This window comes from Camelus bactrianus, chromosome 27, assembly GCF_048773025.1.
Source record: "Camelus bactrianus isolate YW-2024 breed Bactrian camel chromosome 27, ASM4877302v1, whole genome shotgun sequence".
Taxonomy (NCBI): domain Eukaryota; kingdom Metazoa; phylum Chordata; class Mammalia; order Artiodactyla; family Camelidae; genus Camelus; species Camelus bactrianus.
In genome coordinates, this window is record NC_133565.1 from 31,572,457 (window position 1) to 31,594,155 (window position 21,699).

The 21,699-nt window shown below is 37.9% G+C and overlaps 1 protein-coding gene across 2 annotated transcripts; it reads left to right on the forward strand.

Moving 5' to 3' along the window:
* Positions 1–32: 32 nt before the first annotated feature.
* On the forward strand, positions 33–15,093 carry RCN2 (reticulocalbin 2). 2 transcript variants are annotated; one of them, XM_074353897.1, is made up of 7 exons: positions 33–367; positions 734–839; positions 3,388–3,584; positions 9,367–9,480; positions 12,609–12,705; positions 13,595–13,734; positions 14,269–15,093. In XM_074353897.1, the coding sequence occupies exons 1-7, from the start codon at positions 224–226 to the stop codon at positions 14,419–14,421; spliced, it is 951 nt and encodes a 316-aa protein (XP_074209998.1). In that variant the 5' UTR covers positions 33–223; the 3' UTR covers positions 14,422–15,093. The 2 variants fall into 2 exon arrangements, with proteins under 2 accessions (XP_074209998.1, XP_074209997.1); XM_074353896.1 differs by having other exon boundaries at positions 34–367; positions 13,592–13,734.
* Positions 15,094–21,699: the final 6,606 nt, after the last annotated feature.

Below are 21,699 nucleotides of genomic sequence, written 5' to 3' on the forward strand. Positions count from 1 at the left end.
GCTATATAGGCCTCGGCCTGGCTTTCTGCACCGCCGCAGTTGTTGCTCGGGCTTCACCCTATTATCGCGCAGGAACGGCGGCCGCCGCCCCCTCCGCGTTCCGTTCCCCCCTCCCCTCGTGCGCCGCGCCGCCTCTGTGCAGCCGCCCCCGGAGCGTGTTGCCGGCCCGGGCCCCCGCCCGCCTCCTTCCTCTCCGTCTGTGTGTCCGCGGCCGGCCGGCGCGATGCGGCTGAGCCCGAGGCCCGCCACGCTGGGGCTGCTGCTGCTGTGCGCCGCGGTAGCCGGCGCCGGGGAGGCCGAGGAGCTGCACTATCCGCCGGGCGAGCACCGCGCTGACTTCGACCGGGAGGCGCTGCTGGGCGGCCAGGTGAGGCGGCCAGGCCTGCACAGCGGCTGCCGCGGGCTTTGTCCCGGGACAAAGGGGGCGGCCGGGCGAGGCCTGGCCGGGGCAGCCTGACAATGGGGGCCGGGCGGGGCGCCGCTCACTCTCTGGGGGACCCCGGGGGCTCTAAGCCTGAGAAAATAGCGCGGCCCGGAAACTGGATCCCTTCTACCCGCCCTGAAAGGGGTAGAATCACTGAGGGTGTATAGGGGGCAGGGGCCTTGGAGAGCAGGTGTGGGTCACCCCAAAACTCCTCGGCAAGAGAGGCTTCTGGTAGCTCTATTTTTCTCCACCATTTTGCCCTCCTGATAGTAATGCTTGACCCCCCTGTGTATCGCTTATCCCCCAAAGGAAGAAGTCGATGAATATGTTAAACTCACCCCCGAAGAGCAACACAAAAGACTGAAGTCAATCATAAAGAAAATTGACTTGGACTCAGATGGCTTTCTCACCGAAAGTAAGGACGTCCTACACAACTAACAATAGAGACATCTCTTTGTAGGAGACAGAAATACAAACATTTAAGCAGGGTGTCTGTTAGAGTGTAGATTGCTCGTATTCCAGCCAATTAGAGGTACTCTGGAGAGGGAAAAAAGGACATGACGAGTAGGTTTTATACCTGGAAATCTTCAGACATGGGATACCAAGTAACAGTGCTTTCTCCGTAATATATAGAGATCATTGACCTATACGGTATGTGCAAGTCATACCTGGAGCAACCGCCCTGTTCCTCACAATGCCTTTATATCGGTGTCAACAGTATGATTCATTTTAGAGAAACATGCTAAAAATCTTAAGGCATTAAGTGGTTTATTACTCTTTTGATATATGCTTCATTAGAATCTTAAGAACTTGTTTCTTTTTATAAGCAAGTAGAAAAAGACCTGTTGCATGTGAATTACGTTTATTACAAATGATTATAGCTGATAGGGGCCTTAGAATCATTATGTCCACCTCTCTTTATAGCAATGAAGAAACTGAAGCCCAGAGGCATAAGTGCCTTGCTCAGATAGTGGCAAAGACAGGACTAGAATCCATATCTTCTGCTCTTAATTCAGTCTTTAATATCCTTCACTTAAAATAAAAAATCTGAGTGCTCTGAAGTAGGTTCTAGAGTCAGAAATGAAATGCACAGATTATTAAAACTATTCTAAATAAATTGCTGCAGCTACCTCTCCTCATCTCTTATTAATTCATGTGATGAATTCATCAACTTTCCAAGTTGATCCTCAACAAAAATTCAGGAGCTGTTTTGCTATAACTCTTAATTAAATGCTGCTTGGCATCTAAAGAATGAAGTTGCTGGAGAGAGAATTACAAGCTGATGGGTAAATTTTAATGTATTGTCAGTAAAGTATTCACATTGATGTCCTCAGGAATATTGAGGTTTTGTTCCTTCTACTTAAACAACAGAACCTTTAGACTAATTACTCAGTAAGAATAGGCCCATCTTTGGTTACACTAGAAAGCACACAAAACAAGTTGATTTGGAAGACTTGATGGTACCTGTCTATAAGGGCCTACATATGTTCAAATATTTAATAGTGTACATTTTAAAAAATTTAGGAGGAACTTAGTCCAAATCTTCATTTTACAGATGAGAAAACAAAACCTTGAGAGGGTAAACTTACCCTTTATGGCAGAGCTGAGGTGTGAACCCCTGTTTCCTGGTCTGGTTTCTGGAGCTGAAGTGTGAACGCCTGTTTCTGGTATTCCCTTATGCCATGATGATCATTCTGCTTGAGGATTCTCAGGGAATTTTGCTTGTTTGCACTTTAAGGGCCAGGACTCAACTCAGGTTCTTAAGAGATAGCAAAGTTCTGTGGAAGGAGTTTGGGCTTTGAAGACAAACATAGGTTTGAATCTGGACTCTGCTACTTACTAGCTGTGAGTCCTCAATTTCAAACCTCAATTTCCTTCCTGAACTGTAAAACAATGATTCTAATTGCCTTGTTTTGAAGAGTAGGGACAACGTACGTAGAGGATTTGATACATAGTAAGTGTTCAATACCTGGTTGCCATAATTACTCTGTCCTTACTTCTGTCGTTTCAAGACAATATGTCTTTACTTTTCTATTCACCTTACCTTCCCCAAACCAATAGAAGAGTAACACTCTTTAAACCAAATGGTGTATTATCTTTAAACCAAATGGTATATTCTTGCTATCCTTGCAAATACTCATGTTTTTCCTCCCCTACCCCCTTTTTTCTATAATGCAGTACAGTAAATATCTCTATGAATAGACTTTTAGAAGTTGACCTGAAAGTGGACATTTGAGATTTAGAAATTTTTACCCTGTCTTCACCAAGTTAAGACAGATAGGTGTTACAAGAAGGGCATAAATCATAATTGCTACCCATAACTTTGTTAAAATTTCCTACACATGTTTTATGACATAGTTGAAAAGAATGTACTGTAACAATGTTTCTCAAACTTCAGTCACTTGAATACTTTTCACAATTTAGGCAATACTTATGTACCTGTTATTTCCTTAATACAGTCTTGATTCAACTCCATGCAAAATGTATTTTAAAGGAAAACTTTATATTACTTTCATAAATGAAGAACATTATTTTTTCCAATACATGTTAAAGTAAATGGGTTGTTATTAAAATATTCTTGCTTCCTGAGAGGTCTGTAATAGCAAAAGTTATCTGCAGTTTTTGGGGTAACATTTTTAAAAAATCAAGTGCTATTTTGGCCAATTGGTAGTTTATTTAATAAATACTTCTTGAGGCAGGTGTTTTCTAGGCATTTGGAATACCTCAGTAAACAAAACATACTACATTCTGTATAATCACATATTCTAACATTCTTAGACTCCAGAAAGCTCTCCCCATCATTTCCTATGTCTTTGAATACAGCTAGGCCAGTTCTCACTCACTATTTGTAAACACTAAACTTTTTTTTTTTTTTTCTCTTTTAGAGAAGGCTTAGAAATCCTCACTCCTCTTAGGTATCACAGTTACTGTCACATTCACTGTGTTCTGGGAAATTCTCATAGGTGAACTCAGTTCATGGATTCAAATGTCTTTTAAACATTATGCTATGCAAGAAGCGAAACAGCAATTTGTCGAATATGATAAAAACAGTGATGGTAGTGTGTCATGGGATGAATACAACATTCAGATGTACGACCGTGTGATTGACTTTGATGAGAACACTGCCCTGGATGATGCAGAGGAGGAGTCTTTTAGGCAGGTGAGTACCGGTGCACCAGCTGTTCCTTTTGATCACATCAGTTTGCTTTACCTGCCTTTATGAATGAGCACAAGAGGGTCTGAGGTCATAGACTGGATTGCCTTGTTCTCTGGGCAATCACCGGTTCCACTCCAGTGATCATCTTGATGGTTTCCTTTCTGGCCAGATTTAGGACTCTTGCTGTGGACCACCTCAGTTATCCTTGCATCTGTGTTTCTCGGCTGCATCATTTGTCCTCCTTTCCAGAGTTGCTTTTTTAGTGCATTTTGAATATGTATCAATATTTTATTTTTTATATTACTGAACAATTGATTTTATATCATTTATTAAGACTATAGAGGCCCAATCCCATTTTTAAGCACATAATTTTATATAAAATAACACTTCAGAGTTTTTTTTAAGTTGTGGTAAAATACACCTAACAAAATTTACCATTTTGACCATTTTTAAGTGTACAGTTCAATATTGTCTAGTACATTCACATTGTTAGGCAACCAGTCTCCAGAATTCCTTTCCTTTTGCAAAACTGAAACTAAACCCATTAAACAACACCTCATTTCCCCTTGACCCAGCCGCTGGCAACCACTGCTCTACTTTCTCTGTCTCTGAATTCAGCTACTCTGGGTACCTCATATAAGTGGAGCCATATAGTGTTTGTTTTCTTGTGACTAGCTTATTTCACTTAACCATTCTCAGTGTTCATCCATGTTGTAGTATGTGTCAGAATTTCCTTTTAAAGACAATAAAATTCCATTGTATTTTGTATCACATTTTGTTTATCCACTCATCAATCAGTGGACAGTGGGTTGCTGCAGCTTTTTGGCTTTGTGAGTAATGCTGTTATGAACATGGGTGTACACATATCTCTTAGATACCTTGCCTTTAATTCTTTGGAAGTGGAATTGCTAGATCATATAGTAATTCTGTTTTTAATTTTTTGAAGAATGGCAATACTGTCTACCTTAGTGGCTGCACTGTTTAAAATAATTTATTTTTGAGGATTCAGTATCACTATGAGTTCTGTTGTAGCTCATGGTTTAATTTTTTGAAGTATATTTCTTAAGCAGAGTTGAGGAAAATGATATTTAGGAATTAACAGGAACTTTTAAAGACTTTGTATTTAGTAATTAGTAGGAACTCTTTTTTTTTTAACTTTTTTTATTGATTTATAATAATTTTACAATGTTGTGTCATTCCAGTGTAGAGCACAATCTTTCAATTATACATGAACATATATACATTCATTGTCACATTCCTTTCTCTGTGAGCTACCATAAGATCTTGTATATATTTCCCTGTGCTATACAGTATAATCTTGTTTATCTATTCTACAATTTTGAAATCCCAGTCTATCTCTTCCCACCCCTCACCCCAGTAGGAACTCTTTAAGACTTTTTTTTAATAGAGTTTTATATATGTGGAAAAAATGAAACCAAACACTTTGTTGCAAACTTCACATATGTTTAAAATTTACATACAGTCAGTTTTTAAAAGTTGTTTAGGCATTTGATAACTATATCAGCTTTAGATTAGTTAGTATTTAATTTATAGGGAAAAAACATCTTGTTTTCCTTTTTTTCTCCTTATTGGGTCTTAAAGCAGACTGAAAAGAGTATAAATCAGTCTTTTCACTGTTTAGTGCTAAAAAGAAAACAAATGATGATAATGAGATTTAGGATTTGTCTGTCTACTAGTTATTCTCCTATGCTGTAGGAATTAACTCACCTTAAGAGCATCATATGAATTCTGAGACTTTTCTAAAACCAAACCATGGTATGATGTTCTGACTTCCCTGCCAGTGAACAACACAGAAGCTAAATACAGTCCTTTAAAATCTTACTAGAATTTTTTTTTCCCTTTTGGCACTCAAAAGATATAATTATGATCCCATCAAAAAATAATAAACGTGTGTGTGGTTTTTGAAATCTATATTCTTCCGGGGTAGGGGTGGGGTTGTGGTGTAATAATGCATGATGGTGTTGAGAAGAAAATCTTCACTTTGAAGACATACATGACTCATTTAATACAAACTGTTTATAAACAGTTTTTCTTTGAAAATATGTCTGGTTCTAATGCTATGTTCCCCATCCAAGTACTCAGTACATGTTGATTATACGACTCTACTTTTAAAAAATGAATTATATGGACCTTGATAGCCTAAAGGAATTGATGGCTCCCTAAAATGAACACTTCTCAATGGAAGTCCAATTGGTTATTCTTTGACAACACAGGAATATGTCTCTGCATGAAGTTCTATTAATAATACTTGATTAGAATTATATATATATAAAACCCACTAAAGGTGGGTGTGGAGTGTAAAGATGAACCCAGAAGCAGTTGCATTATTCTTCAAAATAAAAAATCAAGGATGAAGAATCAATCAGTCTTAATCAAAGTTACAGATTAAACATTTTACCATAAATAAAAGAATCATACAAAGTAACTGGGTATCTAAATAAAATAAAATGTTCCTCTATGGAAGCCCATGAAAAACCAAAAATCAATTTGATGGCTGAATTTTATCTTATGTTTAACGTTTTCATAGAGAGAATAGTGATAACCTGGAATAATGACCCTCTCAGGCTGTGAAATTTCTGAAAAAGTGTTTCTTTATGATCTGATGAACAAGTACAGTCAGCACTTTTAAGTAGTATAATTAAAGTTTGAGGACCTACCTGGCAAAAGCTCAATTGCTCTAACTTCTAAAGCCAGCTGCTGAATGTGCATGTGCAAGCAATGTTTATTTATGTAAGATATAATCTTGCGTGTAGCTAATCAGAATTTTTAAGACCTAGACTTTTGTTCTGGTATCACGGGTTATATATTTTCTCATGTAAAATCTTTAGTCTACCAAAAGATGGCAGTTTTGTTCTTCACAAGCTTCTATTACAATACAAAAATAAATGATTCTGGTAGTTTCTGTCTTTTTACTTACTGTGTGTAGCACTGTCTACCCTCCACTAGCACACAAGGTTTTTATACAGAAGGAAAAAAAATGTTGAGGTTTTATGAAACGATCAGTCTTTTTTGTTGTTATCTTTTAGAAATTTGCCACTTTGGAAAAATAGTCTTTCTGTGTCTTGGCTTCTTTAATATGAGTCGCTCTTAAATTGTGTTCTTCAAATGACCATGAATAAAACCACTTTTGAAAATCACTTTATTTCATTTTATTTAAAAAAAATCTTAGAAATGTAAACCAGAATTTTTTTTTTTTTTAAGAAATCTCAGCTGTTGAAAGAGATCCTTTCTTTCCATAGGCAAATTTGGCCAAATTCAGCTCCCTCTGCTGAAACATGGACCTTTTTGCTCCAAATTGAAGGGTTCTTTCATAAGGAGATCTAAGTACTTAGTATTTTGAATAGTGATTTATTCAGAAAGAGCTTGATTGACTTGACGAAGTATCTCAAGTTCTTGTTTTTCTACTCCTCATCACCACCCCCCCCCCGTTAAACCTGAATACAACATGTAAATTATTTCATCTATTTAATTATTTGGTGTATTTAAAATTATGAAACATTAAGTTAAAATCAGCTATTTGGAAACAAGTTGTTTTTTGTTTTGGGGTTTTTTTTCCCTGTCATGATTTCAGTGACCATAACTGGCTAGTGGAATCTGGATGTTTGAAAGACAGATTCTTTGGGGAAGGAAGGGAGCCTCTCCAGTGTAAACCAGTCATCGTCGTAAAAGAACTAGTGTTTTGGCAAATGATTGCTGTCTAACCTCTATTATTCTAAAAATCTAAAAAGAGCATTTCTTTTCAACAGTGAAACGCATCAATTAAAAGCTTCTAAAATATTTGAAATTATGTTTTTTTTAATGTGCAATTTAATACACATCAGTTTATGGAAAGGAAAGTTATTCCCAGAAATTTTCAAAATAGGATTTATGTAGGACTAGCAATATGCCACTGTTGGCTTCCAAGGCTCTTGATTACAGAATTACCTTTGAGAAATTCATTAAAAGCTGCTTTGTCCCTACTAGCTGCTACTTCTTGATTTCCTGCTATAATGTGCTTGGGGGGGAAATTAGGAAGATGGGCTTGAGGAAGTAGAAAGGGTAGTGTTTAACTCTGGCCTTTGATGCATTTTATCTGGACATATAAAATTAGCACTATAAAGATCCTACAAAGAGTAGACTTCCAAATATGTACATTTACCAAAAGTATTCTATAAGAAGACTACTTCTTGAAACCTGTTAATATATTTTTGAAAAGTAACTTTGAAGACCAGAAACAATTAGAAATAGATATACCGAGAATTAATACACACTCTAAATGTATTGCTTTTGGAGCATTCAAAAAAGTATTGAGGTTGTTAAAGAAGCTAGTACATATTTTAGCTATATTTCTGACATCTCTTTCAATAAATCATTTTAATCTCAATTTTTCTATCAATAATAGTAGTATGCCATTTATTAAATTCCTAATGCTTAAGGTTTACTCACTGCTTGATAGGAATTCTCATCCCAATTGCTTAATAGAGATTTTTTCTTATTTATTTTATTATAAATTATTCAATTTATTTGAACTAAAAAAAAAAGTTAACCCATTTCTTTCACCTCCCCACCCCACCCCCCAAACCTCTGGCAACCACCAGTCTGTTCTCTGTTTCCTTGAGCTTTATTTGGGGGCTGGTTTGTTTGTTTGTTTTTAAATTCCACATATAAGAGATCATACAATATTTGTATTTCTCTGACTTATTTCACTTAGCACAATGCTTTTGAGTTTCCTTCATGTTGTCTCAAATGGCAAGATTTTACTCTTTTTATGGCTGAATAATATTCCACTTTATATATACCATAATTTCTTTACCCGTTTATCCATCAGTGGATATAGGTCGTTTCCATGTGTTGGCTATTGTAAATAGTGCTGCAGTGAACATACATAGTTCATATATCTTTTGGGTTAGTTGAGTTAGTGTTTTCATTTTCTTTGGATAAATACCCAGAAGTGGGATTGCTTGATGAGATGACAGCTCCATTTTTAATTTTGGAGGAATTTCCGTACTGTCTTCCATAGTGGCTGTATCAATTTACATTCCAACCAAAAGTGTACAGAGGTTTCTTTTTCTCCATGTCCTTACCAACACTCATTATTTCTTGTCTCTTTTTTCAAACAGCCAGGTGTCAGATGATAGCTCATTGTAATTTTAATATGCATTCCCCTGATGGTTTATGATGTTCAGCATCTTTTCATATAACTGTTGGCCATCTATATGTCTTCTTTGGAAAATGTCTATTCAGATCTGCCCATTTTTTTAGTCAGACTATTTGTTTTTTATTTTTTTTTTTGCTACTGAGTTGTTTGAGTTCTTTATATTTTGGGGATATTAATTTCTTATCAGATACATGATTTGCAAATATTTTCTCCCATTCAGTGGCTCTCATTCTGTTGATGGTTTCCTTTGTTGAGCAGAAGCCTTTTAGTTTTGATGTAGCCTAACTTGTTTACTTTTGCTTCTGTTGCTTTTGGTGTTAGATTATCCCAATTGTATAGTTGGGCTACAGAGAGGTTAAAAAATTTGCCCTAAATAACAAGCCAGTAAGTGGCACTGCTGGAATTCAGATCTGCGTCTCGCTGACTCTAGAGTCTATGTCTCTATCTGGCTTCTAATAAATGTTGTTATTTGCCCAGCTTACCTTCAGAGGCATGATGTGAAGATAAAATATGATCATGGATGTAAATGTACTTTAGATTTCACGTAATTTGAATTTTAAAAAATATTTTAATGATGTTATGGTATGGATGAGACCTTTAAACATGTTCAATATTTAATTTTCAAAGCTTCATTTAAAGGACAAGAAGCGATTTGAAAAAGCTAACCAGGATTCAGATCCTGGTTTGAATCTCGAAGAGTTCATTGCTTTTGAGCACCCTGAAGAAGTCGATTATATGACGGTAAGGAAGAGAAATTTCCAGATCATTATTGAGTGACCAGAACTTTAAAACTTGCTTTTACAAAGTAATGAAAATGAATTGTATAGCAAACAGAATTTGGGGAGAAAGGAAGACCCAAACTTTTCCTGGCTTAAGATCAGGAGTGGGAAGCAGGAGTTGTTCTGGTGAGGCGGGGGTGCTTATGGGAAGTAGAAGGTAAGGAACGAGGTTTTTTTTTTAATCTCTGCAACATGTTAGCTTCTCTTTCATAAACCACATTATCTTCAGTGCCTTCCTTGTCCTTTTGTAGCTTTCAGACATTTCACTGGTTTTTCAATATTAGTAACAGAACTTCCTATTTAGTTTACAAAATCAGTTGTAAAAACTTTTGTTCTGGGAAAACGTATCCCACTTGGATCACTTTTCATGAGGTGTAGGGGGTGGGACGGAGGGTCCAGCTGCTAACAACTAATAATGTTTTTGCAACTTTACGCATAATGAGTCCTCTCATCTGTTTAGTACTTAACAGAAGTATCAGCTCTTCAAAATTTTGTTGTACTCTAGGTTTAACTCAACATTAAGTCCCTGCTATGACTTGTTAAGCTTCTTGAAAGCAGAAACTATCATGTTGGAGGATAAAGATTAATATAAAAAATAGCTTTTAAGAAATAGACTGAACATTTATGGTGAGGTCTGTTGCCTGGCATCAGCCTCCAGCTGTGTGGCCTGGTTCCCTGGATATTTCAGGGAGGAAAGAAGGAGTTTTTTGTTTAATGGGTCTGTCAGATGCTGCTGCCTTGACGGCAAGGCTGCAGGTTGGTTTTTCTCTATAGCTCAGTGGCAAGACACCAACATTAGTACCACTTCTCTTGCTTCTGATTGTGAGGGTTCTGATTTCTCACTTGGCATGAAATACATGACCTAGTTCAAGAACACTGCTGGGCACAATTTGTTCTAAGTGCCAAAACTAAGTTAAGACAAGTTAATTGGGCCCTAGCATGGTGGGCAGAGGATGTTGGGTCTTGATTAACTGAGGAATAAGGAAGAACTGAAAAACAAGCAGGGAGATGACCAGTGAAAGCAATGAGGTAATTTAGGCATTGTGGTTACGGCCCTGAAATGCAAGGCTGGCATTGGAATTAGATAGCCTTGAGCAATATTTTGAAGAAAGTATAAACAGGAATGTTGACTGACTAAGCACAAGAAGGGAAGGGGCAAGAGTCAGAGACGACTGTGAAGTTTGGGGCTTGGGTAGCAGTGATGCAGAGGTGGTGCCATTGCAGAATGGGGTATGTCAGGACAGGGAGCGATGCTCTTCATGCTGATTTGGAGTTGATGGCAGCGTATGAGATGTGTGATCATAAAGTGGCATCTCATTCAGAGCAGCTTCACGAATTCCTGTTTACCTTAGTTGTTTTCGTGTATTTCTTTTTCCTTTAAGGTTGTATTTGATATAGGAAAAGGCAGGGGTACAAGATCAACTATGTGATTCTACGAAGACATTTTCATTCATGTAGTTACAAAAATTATTTTAACCAAGGCAACATTATTGAAATAAGTCTGTTGTTTTCCAAGAGGATTACTTGAATGGAGGCATAATCATTTTGATCAGTGATTCTTTTATTGGAGCACAGAGTTCTTTGAAAATGTGATGCAAACAATGTGCTCTGTTCCAGAAGAATCCTATATACACACATGCTCATACACATGAAATACCAGATTGTAATTTCAGGAGATTAAGTATTATTTCATACAGGTGTAGATAAAGCCCCTGGATTTGATTAGATTTGGAGACTTTTGAGAATGTATTTCATTCTAGTTGTGATGCTGGAATCCAGATTGAAAGATATTTGGGCAGCAGCAGGTATGAAGAAATGAGAGCAGTAGAAGTAACCCATGGAGGAGAAGAAACCAGGATGTAGTTAGAGAGTGCAGCAAAGTCGTGGGGACTTGAATGTATTTAAAGGCATAGAAGAAGGAGCCGTTAGAGAAGAGACTGCAGCCTTGGGAAAGGCTGGGGTTAAGAGTGAAATAAAGCACTCAGGAAATGGTAGAGTAAGAGATCTAGGAAGACAGCTGACGGCTTCACCCTGGAGAAGAGGGATAAGGAGCTTTAACTCCTGAGATCAAGGAGAAGGATGAGAGGAAGAGGCATAAAAATAAAGGTAAAGGTTGGAGGATGCAATGCTGGAAAACAAGGCAGCATTTCAGAACACCCGTACCACGTTTAGAAGAATAGGAGGGTCTTTGCCAAGAGAATGTTGGAGAGAGTTGGGGTAAGGCGCAAAGAAAGTGGAGTTTTCAAAAAACAGCTGTACAGTCTGTGTTAGGGAAACCGAGGCAGAGAGAGACTTCCTAGTTGTAGTGAGCCCATTGAAATGGCAAAAAAATTCATTTACAAGGACTAGGTTTCTATTTTTTTAATCTTTCTTTTTTAGACTTTATGATTCTGAAATAAAGGAGAAGGTGATTCAGGTCTGATGTACAGGGTGGGGATTGGCATAAGAAAAGGGTACAAAGGGATATAGGAATTAATAAGGGAAGTACTGAAGCAGCTGGCCATTAAACCAGTCATCTTGGGTCAAGCATAACTAGAAAAGGTGTGATCTTTGGGTCAGAGAGGATTGGTTGATAAGAAGCCTTAATAAGAGCGAGGAACAGATTTGGGGGCAGTTTGGGGTGGATGGGGTTAGATCTGATAGAAGAGGAAGCAAGGAGGTTGCGATTTTACAGGGGACTGACCCATTTCAGGCCTGGGGGTAGAACAACAGTTCTAAGCAAAGACATCTAATATAAGGGTCCTTTTGGGGTTGTTGAGATTGGTGGGAAAGAGAATTAAAGACAGAGGTAGTAAGGTACGTCATTCTTCAGAAGGAAGGTAATATGCAGAAAACAGGAGTGAATTAGTGCTGAGGTTGTTCAGGAGGGTGAAGAGGAGTTTTCAGTAGCAGAAGCTTAAGGGTGTTGAATTTAAAGCTGCTTAACATTTGGGGGTTTATTCTTGCTTTTAAATTCCAATGTCTTGAAAGATCATCTTGCCAGTATGCACAACCAAGATGATTGTTCCTAAAGAAGTTCTGTAGTAGGGTCGATTCAGGTGGTGGGATTGAACCTTTTGTGACTGATTTTTGCGTGTGAACATGCAATAGGAGTTTGTCATTCAAGAGGCTTTAGAAGAACACGACAAAAATGGTGATGGATTTGTGAGTTTGGAAGAATTTCTTGGTGACTACAGACGGGATCCGAGTAAGTAGCCTAGGGATGTGTGGAAGGAGGGGGAGAAAAAAAGAAATTGAAAGACAGTCTTGCCCATTGAGAGCTCTGTTTGACAGAGGAAAATGGAGCAGGAGGAACTGGGCCTGATTCCTACTTGTTCTGCCAAGTGAAATAAAATACAAATGATGCAAAGGGCCTGATATCTTACCTGAGAATGCTGTTTTGCTCGCTTTTAGTTCCACATCTAAATCCAAGCATTTTTCCTCCTTTTCAAACAAATATAATGTAATTATCTATTCAAATGGGTGAGGAAGTAAAGGTTATTTTTAAACAGACTTCTGCACCTTTGTGTGTAGATCTTAAAAGAAGAAAATATAAAATACTGTAAATACTGGTATAGACTGGAAGGTGGCTTACTGAGTGAAATTGGAGGAGTGTGTATGTGCAGCTTTCCTATAAGCAGCTGTCTTTTCAAAATTGTTGCTTAAAAGCGTCACTTCATGTAAATGTCACTTTAAAATTATAGGTGGCATTACCTTATAAGAACACACAGCAACTTTTAGTCACATGATGTACATAAAAACATTACCCAGCTCAAACTTGGGAAAACTGTATCAGAACAAGTAGCTGCAGTTAACGAAGTTACTAGTTTGTGATAATATGCAATAATTTTAAAACTCTGAGTCCTTTAGACTTATGTATCACTTTTGAAAATTACTATAGAGTTGGTACTTATTTCAGGACTTTTCAGTTAAGTAGTTCTAATTCTTTGGGCTTCCTTTATGTGATAAGCTGTAAATTAATTTCCTTTATTCTAGAGCCGTACCAGCCTTCTTAGTGGATTAATGTGATATTCTTGTGTATGCATATTTGGGCTGTTGTTTGTTGTTGTTTGTTTGTTTTTTAATATATTAAGCAGCAAATGAAGATCCAGAGTGGATACTTGTTGAGAAAGATAGATTCCTGAATGATTATGACAAAGATGCCGATGGCAGGCTTGATCCCCAAGAGCTGTTGTCTTGGGTGGTACCCAATAATCAGGGCATTGCACAAGAAGAGGTGAGTGTTGCAGAATAACTGTTTCACCCCCAAGTTGGTGCTGTTGATAATAAAGGAAACTCAGAATTTTAAGCCAAAGAAAGAAATAATGGAGTTATTTATTTAGGATCAATAGATTGCTATTTCTTGATCTGTTTTAGATTGTTTTAGATTGTCAAGAAGACAAGGAAGTTAAGATTGCATCGTGTATTAATTTGATAGTACAGTGAACAGAATAAAGTTTGTGTTTACGTATAGGGGCTCAAAATGGATTATATTGATTTTGCTCAACTTTTGAGATAATCCTGCATTGGATTTGAGTTGGAAGGAGGCAGAACTCAGCAGAAATTAAGAAAAGAGGTAACGCTTTTCTGTAGGTAACACTACAGAAACACTGTAGACAGACCCAGTCAAATGTTTAATATTTTTAGATACTTAGACAGTAATGAGTACTGGGCATACCTCAATGGTTTTGACAAATCAAACCACACTAAAATGTGATGACCTTCCTGAAATACTTAATTACACTTGGCACCTTTTTGTTCTGTTTTAAAGGCTCTTCATCTAATTGATGAAATGGATTTGAATAGTGACAGAAAGCTCTCTGAAGCAGAGATTCTGGAGAACCAGGACTTGTTTCTTACCAGTGAAGCCACGGATTATGGCAGACAGCTTCATGATGAATATTTCTATCACGATGAGCTTTAATCCCTGGGTATATCTGAGTAGAGTATTAGCTCCTTTTATAGTTTGTTACCAGCTTTACTTTTGTGATAAAGTATTGATGTTATATTTTACACTCTTAAGTCTTACCACAGTCAGAATTATCTTAATGTACATTATGGTTTTGGCCTTCTAAAGAAAAATAAAACAAAAACCTGATATTTATTTCAAAATATATTGAAGAAATGAAACAATATTGTGCCGTATGACAAAGTATTCAATCTGTTTAGTCCTGTATTGTGGAATATTTGCGTTCTGTTTCCATACTTGAAAAAATGGAGGATTTTAGAGATGCCTGAACAATATTATTTAAGTAGTATGTGACTGAGCTATCAATTTTTGTTTTGTTTTAAGTAGATTTAATTTGGGAACTGACAGAAGGACATTGTTCTTAGATTTAGTATTTTGTTTTAAAACCTTTAAAGGAACCTTAGAAGGACTTATACCTCACATGTTAATGTTGAGAAGTTCTGCTTAATTTTAAAATGGTTTCTATAAAGGGTTTTATTGTATGAAATAGAACTTTATATTTTTGCATATGTATAGATAGTAATTATATTTAATGTGTAACTATAGCATTATGGTGTGTGGAATTTGACATTGTCCAGAATTCTTTTCTTTTTTGACTGATTAAAAACAAAATGTCCTATCTTTCTATATGTTTGTTTTTCTTTAATCTTTCAGGTAAACTTTGAGTTTAGCAGAGGTTTTGTTGTATTACACTTTATCTTGCCTCATCCATTCCTATATTTGGGGAGTGAATGTTATCAAAACGCTGTTAAATGATGTTCTTGCAGCATATTCTTTGCTTTTTTTTGATAAAAGAATATTACAATTGAATGTACATTTGACACATGTCAGTTGCTGTTGTAGCAAATGTGGTCTTGCTATTTGTGGCTAAAAATAATTATCAGAGTTAGGTTGAAATCACCAGTAGAGTCGGTTAGTTATCACCAGTAGCGCTCAACATCAGTTATACTGAAATGAAAATCATACTTGATAAGCATTTGTCCACACCTAAATGGTCAGTTTTAATTTTTTTTAATTGAAGTACAGTCAGTTACAGTGTGTTGATTTCTGGTGTACAGCACCACGTCCCAGTCATGCATGTACATACATATATTCATTTTCGTATTCTTTTCCATTAAAAGTTGTTACAAGATATTGAACTTAGTTCCCTGTGCTATACAGAAGAAACTTTTTTTTAAATCTATTTTTATATATACTGGCTAACATTTGTAAATCTCAAACTCCTAAATTTATCCCTTCCCACCTCCTTTGCCTGGTAACCATAAGATTGTTTACTATGTCTGTGAGTCTGTGTCTGTTTTGTGGATGAGTTCATAGTGTCCTTATTTTTCCTATTTTTTTTTTTTTAGATCCACATATGAGTGATATCATATGATATTTTTCTTTCTGGCATCAGTCAACTTATTACCTTTGTAGGGAATAAGAAAAGTGAGAAGGTGAGAAATTCATTTTTTCCTAGCTCTGACTCACAGATGGTTTTTCTTAAATTACTTTTATTTATGGGTGAAGAGGTCAGCTATGCATTTTATTAATCTTTTTCCAATCTAAAGTTGTCTTTCACACACAGCATTCAAGGGGCTCCACAAGTCCCGCAGGGGTGTGAGGGAAAACCTGAAGCTCTTTTCCGGTAGAATGAACCGCATCTGTGTACCTCTCCGCTGCTCCCTCCTCTGCTGACGCTGCGTTGTGAATGCAGACTGTAACCTCTCCCACTTTAATGACAGCTCACCTGCCCTGGTATCCAAAGTACATGGCTTTCATTTTAACTTACAACACCTGTCTGGCCTTTGAAGAATTAAAGAGATACCATTATCTTTAATAGGCATCACTCATCTGTCACTCGTCAGCCTTACTGAAGTTGGGCTCTTTGGAATAACCAGTCTGATTAGCATGCTAATCATTTGTTTTTCTTACTAGATTCTCCAAAATGTATACCAGAATTGTTAGGTCATCAGATAGGGCTTTTATATTAATTTTAATGAGTTAAGAGTTAGCATTCTACATTTGGCCGTAATTTCACGCAGATATAAGAATTTTGGTGACATTATTAGTGGTCACTAATATCTGTACTCCGTTAGTTCCTGGCATAAAGAAAATTACACTTTCTAGCCCCCACGTGGGTAAGCAGTTTCTGACCAGTTAAACATGAATGGAAGTAGTATGTGTCACTCCCAGACCAGGCCAGTGGCAAACTTTTGCCGTGGTGTTGTAGAGGGGGCCTCACTTGGAATGGTGAAGCCACAGGATCAAAGTAGTCTTGATTTCTGAGTGACCAAGTGGCGGTCGGATGGACCCTCAGTGGACTTTGCATGATCAAAAAATAAGCTTTTATTATGTTAAGCCATTGAGACCTTGTTTGCTTTTTAAACCGCAGCTGAGCCCAGCCTGTCCTTCCTGAGTAAAGATTTAGTATTAAATAATTGGCTTTTATAAGCAACAGAGAAAAATAATCATTTGCCTGAACACAGTTTCTATATCTTCTGCTGAGTCAAAATAGAAGGGATTATTTTTAAGGCTTTTATTTGATTATAAATTTAAGTAAGCCTTTTTAAAAATAAAGCTTTTATTTTGATTTTAATAGAATTAGGGTAATTTGAATTTATCCTTATAGCATGAGAATAAAAATAGAATGAGGCTTTCTGAATTAGCTGGTTCTGGCTGAAGGACTTAATCACATCCATTGTTTGACCTCAGGTGCTACTTCAGAATGGAAAAGTTGACAGTATTTGCACAAATCAGTTCATATGTGGTTCTGCTGGGCAAATATACAGGGCAGAAAATGACTCTCCAGTTTGTGATATGAACTTAAAGGAAGCCAGGACATTCAGAGTAAAAGCCATGATGTGGTGTTTGCCTTACTTGGTTCTTTCCATTGCAGTTTTTTTTTTTCGTTAATAGACTTTTCTTGAGTAATTTTGGATTCACAGCAAAAGTAGCAAAACGTACACTGGTTTCCCATATACTTTGCTCCTCACAATTTCTCTAGCTACCCCCTACCTCCAGTCAAAACCCTACACTGGAGTGGTATATTTGTTACAATTAGTGAACCTACATTGACATACTATTATCAGCCAAAGACCACAGTTTACATTAGGGTTCACTCTGGGCATTGTACGTTCTCTGGGTTTGGACAAATGTATAATGACATGTGTCTGCCATTAGAGTACACAGTGTAGTTTGCCCTAAAAATCCTCCTGTGCTCTGCCTTTATTCCTCCTCCATCCAACCCCTGGAAACCACTAAACTTACTGTGTCCCTAGTTTTGCCTTTTCCAGAACATCATATAGTTGGAATTATACAGCGTGCAGCCTTTTCAGATTCCTTTGCAGTTTTTAATGTAAGAGTAAATTTATGCCATTGTTTCTCTAAGGTTTTTGTGTTACCACATTTTCTTTTAAGTGAGAAATTTTCTGCTTAAACTTCTATGAGGTCTTTTCCACTTTGGAAAATGGCTGGTTTGGGAAAGCTCATTAGAGTCAAATCTTTGAAGCCAGTGTAACAACTAATTTGCTTCATTTCAACATTGAGTTTTTGTCAAATAAATATTTGGCCAGATTTCCTGGCTGCTATGAAATTTTTTACAACTGATATCAGTGAGTAGCTCAACTACTCAAGGGCTTATTTGGAAAAAAAAGCCTCAATTCAAGGACAAAGGAAAACAAGTCCTGTAAAATGCCTAGAATTCGCTGTATCTTTCCTTCAAATCAACCTAAGACAATGCATGAGCTGTAGAAAGTAAATGATTTGAATTTATAGAACTTAAAAAATGGTTACAGAGATTTACAAAAATCACATAGCCTTTAATCTTGGTTTTATGTACCCTAAAAAAAAAAACCAAAACATCCTAGTTTCGTTCTCTTTTCTACAAAGGTATTTTTCTTCTCTTCTGAGACCAGGTCCCAGTGAAGAGAAGGCATCACTCTTGCTCGGTTGTTGTACCATTAGCAGTGGCTGGTAACACAGGTAGAGAGACCGTCCCATGACAAGGATGACAAAAAGGTGGTTCTGGTGCCAGCTGCTGGCCTGTGTGAATGGATGCTTTGTTGTTCCATCTAACAACAAATGACCTCACCCAGTGATTGATGTGGCAAGAGGACTCTGTAGTACACTTACTCACGTGGATTGTGGACTGCCTGCGTGGTGGTAAGGAAGGGGGCGGGGCTGAGCTGAGGCGGCACTCTGACTGAGCTGTTGACAGGTACTTCCCTCCCCGCCATACAGCGACATGTCCTACGTCGTGGCCTCCTGTCCATGCTCCTGCAGCCCTTCCACCTTTTATACCCGACACCTCAGCAAAACTACCTCCCAAACAACCCAGCCAAGAAAAGCAGCAAATACTGCGAGCTTAGAGAAGGACAGATGACGGTGACTTGGGTATTAATGCCACCCTCCTGCTCAATTTAGAGACATGATAAACACTTATAAAATTTTCTGTGTGACAAAAAGAAAAAGTATAACAGTTTATCTAGGCATCAATGTGTTATCCCCCCTTAAAGAGAGCTGCAGCTGTAGCTTGATCATGTGTCTCCAGTGCCCAGGAAAGAATTAGCACATGGTAGGTATTCACTGAATGAATGTACTAATGGTACAGGATGAGAGAAAGCGGATATAATGTCAGTTTGTTTCAGTGACTGTATTTTTTTTTAATGCCTCTGAGCCTGGTCTTGCCTTGTGGTCTCTTTTTTTTTTTTAATTTTAATTTCTTAGGATGTTTAAATATATTTATGTTTAAGAATCTTTGACATTATTCTGGTAGTTCTAGGTGTGGTCTCATGGGTCCCCTCACCTGCTTGCTCACCTGGGCTGGCGTCCCTGTGGCAACATAGTCCAAACAGAAACTCAGCTGTGGAGTCAACATAATCTTTCTTGAGCGCACGTCTCCTGACTGCAGCTTCCTGGAAAATGTCTTTTTTTCTTTTGGTTTTCATAATGGCATGCTCTTCTGATTTTTCTCCTTCCTGTTTGATGACTGCTTCTCAGACTCTTCAGTGGGCTTTTCTTCCTCCATCTGGGGTTTTATCCATGGCTTTCTCTCTTTAAACACTTTGTCCAGATTGTTTCCACTATGCCTACATCCTGCAGAACTTCTCTAAGATGAGATGCCCAAATCCGTATCTTAGTGTTGCAGGAGCCTCCCCGTCCATCTTTTCACGTACGTGGATGGACTTGAGCTTTCTCAACTGGAGTTGAGAATCCCTGCAAATGGCCTCTTGTCACCTGTTAGGACTGCCTGCTTTGTGGGCCAGCAGCAAGAGGCTGTGGGGTAAACGCCTGTGGTGTTGCAATGGAGAGAATGAGAGAAGTGGAATGGGAGCTGGATGTCCCCTATCAGGGGGAGTATGAATGGGGGAGGCCCTTGGAAGGTCCATTTAAGAACCCATATGGGTACAGTAATCAAGCAGTGTGGCGCTGATGTAAGAACAGGCTTGTAGAATTGAGAGTCCAGAAATAAAACCATGTTGATAGACAAGAGTGCCAAGACAATTCAGTGGGCAAAGAATAGTCTCTTCAACAAATGGTGCTGGGACAACTGGATAGCAAATGGATGCAAAAGAACGGTGTTGGAACCTTTCCTCAAACCATATTCAAAAATTAACTCAAAATGGATCCTGGGCCTGGATATAAGAGCTGAAACTATAAAACTCTTAGAAGAAGTTGTATGAGTAAATCTTTGTGACCTTGGTTTGGGCAAAGCCTTCTTAGATATGACACCAAACACATGTAGCAAAAGGAAAAATAGATAAACTGAATTTCATCAGAATTTAACTTTTGTGTTTTAAAGACACCATTCAGAAAGTGAAAGAACACACAGAATAAGAGAAAATATCTCCAAGTTGTACCTGATAAATGACTTATATCTTGGATATACAAAGGACTCTTACAGTTCCATTTGTAAAATATAAAATAACCAGAACAATAAACTATCCAATTAAAATACAGACAAATTATCTGAATAAACACTTATCCAAAAATATATACACAAATGGCCAATAAGCACATGAAAAGATGCTCAACATCACTAATCATTAGGGAAATGCAAACCAAAACCACAGTGAAATGCCACATCACACCCACCAGGTACGTGTATAATCGAAAAGGCAGATAATAACAAGCATTGGTGCAGAGGTGGGGAAATTTGAATCCTTATACACTGCTGGTGGGAATGAAAAATTATGAAGCTGCTTTGGAAAACAATCTGGCAGTTCTTCAAAAGACTAACTACAGAGTTACCATATGACCCAGCAATTCCACTCCTAGATGTATACCCAGAGGAAATGAAAATGTATATCCACACAAAAACCTGTACAAGAACGTTCATAGCAGCGTTATTCATAACAGCCAAAACCATGGGATCGATCCAGATGTTCATCAGCTGAGGAATGGATAAGGGCAAGGTGGTACACACATGTAGTGGAATATTGTCTGGCCGTGGAAGGGAATGAAGCGCTGACACAAACCACAACACGGATGACCCTGGAAACATGCTAAGTGAAAGAAGCCAGTCGCAAAAGAATCACATATTGTGGGATTCCAAAATCTTCACAGACAGAAAGTAGATTACTGGTTGCCTAGGGCTGGGGGTGAACAGTGACTGCCAAGGAGTCCCTGATCTTTTTTAGTTGAAATATAGTCAGTTTACAATGTTGTGTTAATTTCTGGTGCACAGCATAGCGATTCAGTTATATATATATATTCCTTTTCATATTCTTCATTTAAGGCTATTACAAAATATTGCATATCGTTCCTTGTGCTATACAGTAGGACCTTGTTGTTTACCTATTTTATATGTAGTAGTTAGTGTCTGCAAATCCTGAAATCCCAATTTATCCCTCCATTCCCACCCCCCTGGGATAATACTTTTCATATAAATTACTTCCTTTTTGTTTGTCTTTCCTATGACAGGGCATTCATTACATTGTGTATTAGTCAGAGCCCCCTCAGGAAGCAGGTCACACGCTAAGGTTTAAGGGAACCCACAGGGGTTGGTGATGCACCCTGGGGCAGGTACCCCCTGGCCTGAAGGGGCCTGGGAAAGGTATGATGTTAGTGTAGCCCAGTCCCTCCCCCACCAAATTCACACGTTGAAGTCCTAACCCCCTAGGAACTCAGGATGTGGCTGTATTTGGAGATAAGACCTTTAAAGAAGTCACTATGATTAAATGAGGTCTAAGGATGGGGCTTTAATCCGACAGGACTGATGTCCATATAAGAAGAGGAGGAGACACCAGGGAT

Coding starts and splice junctions, on each gene's coding strand:
- RCN2 (XM_074353896.1), top strand. CDS start 224: ATGCGGCTGAGCCCGAGGCCCGCCACGCTGGGGCTGCTGCTGCTGTGC. Junction 3,585..9,366: donor AGGAGGAGTCTTTTAGGCAG/GTGAGTACCGGT, acceptor TAATTTTCAAAG/CTTCATTTAAAGGACAAGAA. Junction 9,481..12,608: donor AAGAAGTCGATTATATGACG/GTAAGGAAGAGA, acceptor AACATGCAATAG/GAGTTTGTCATTCAAGAGGC.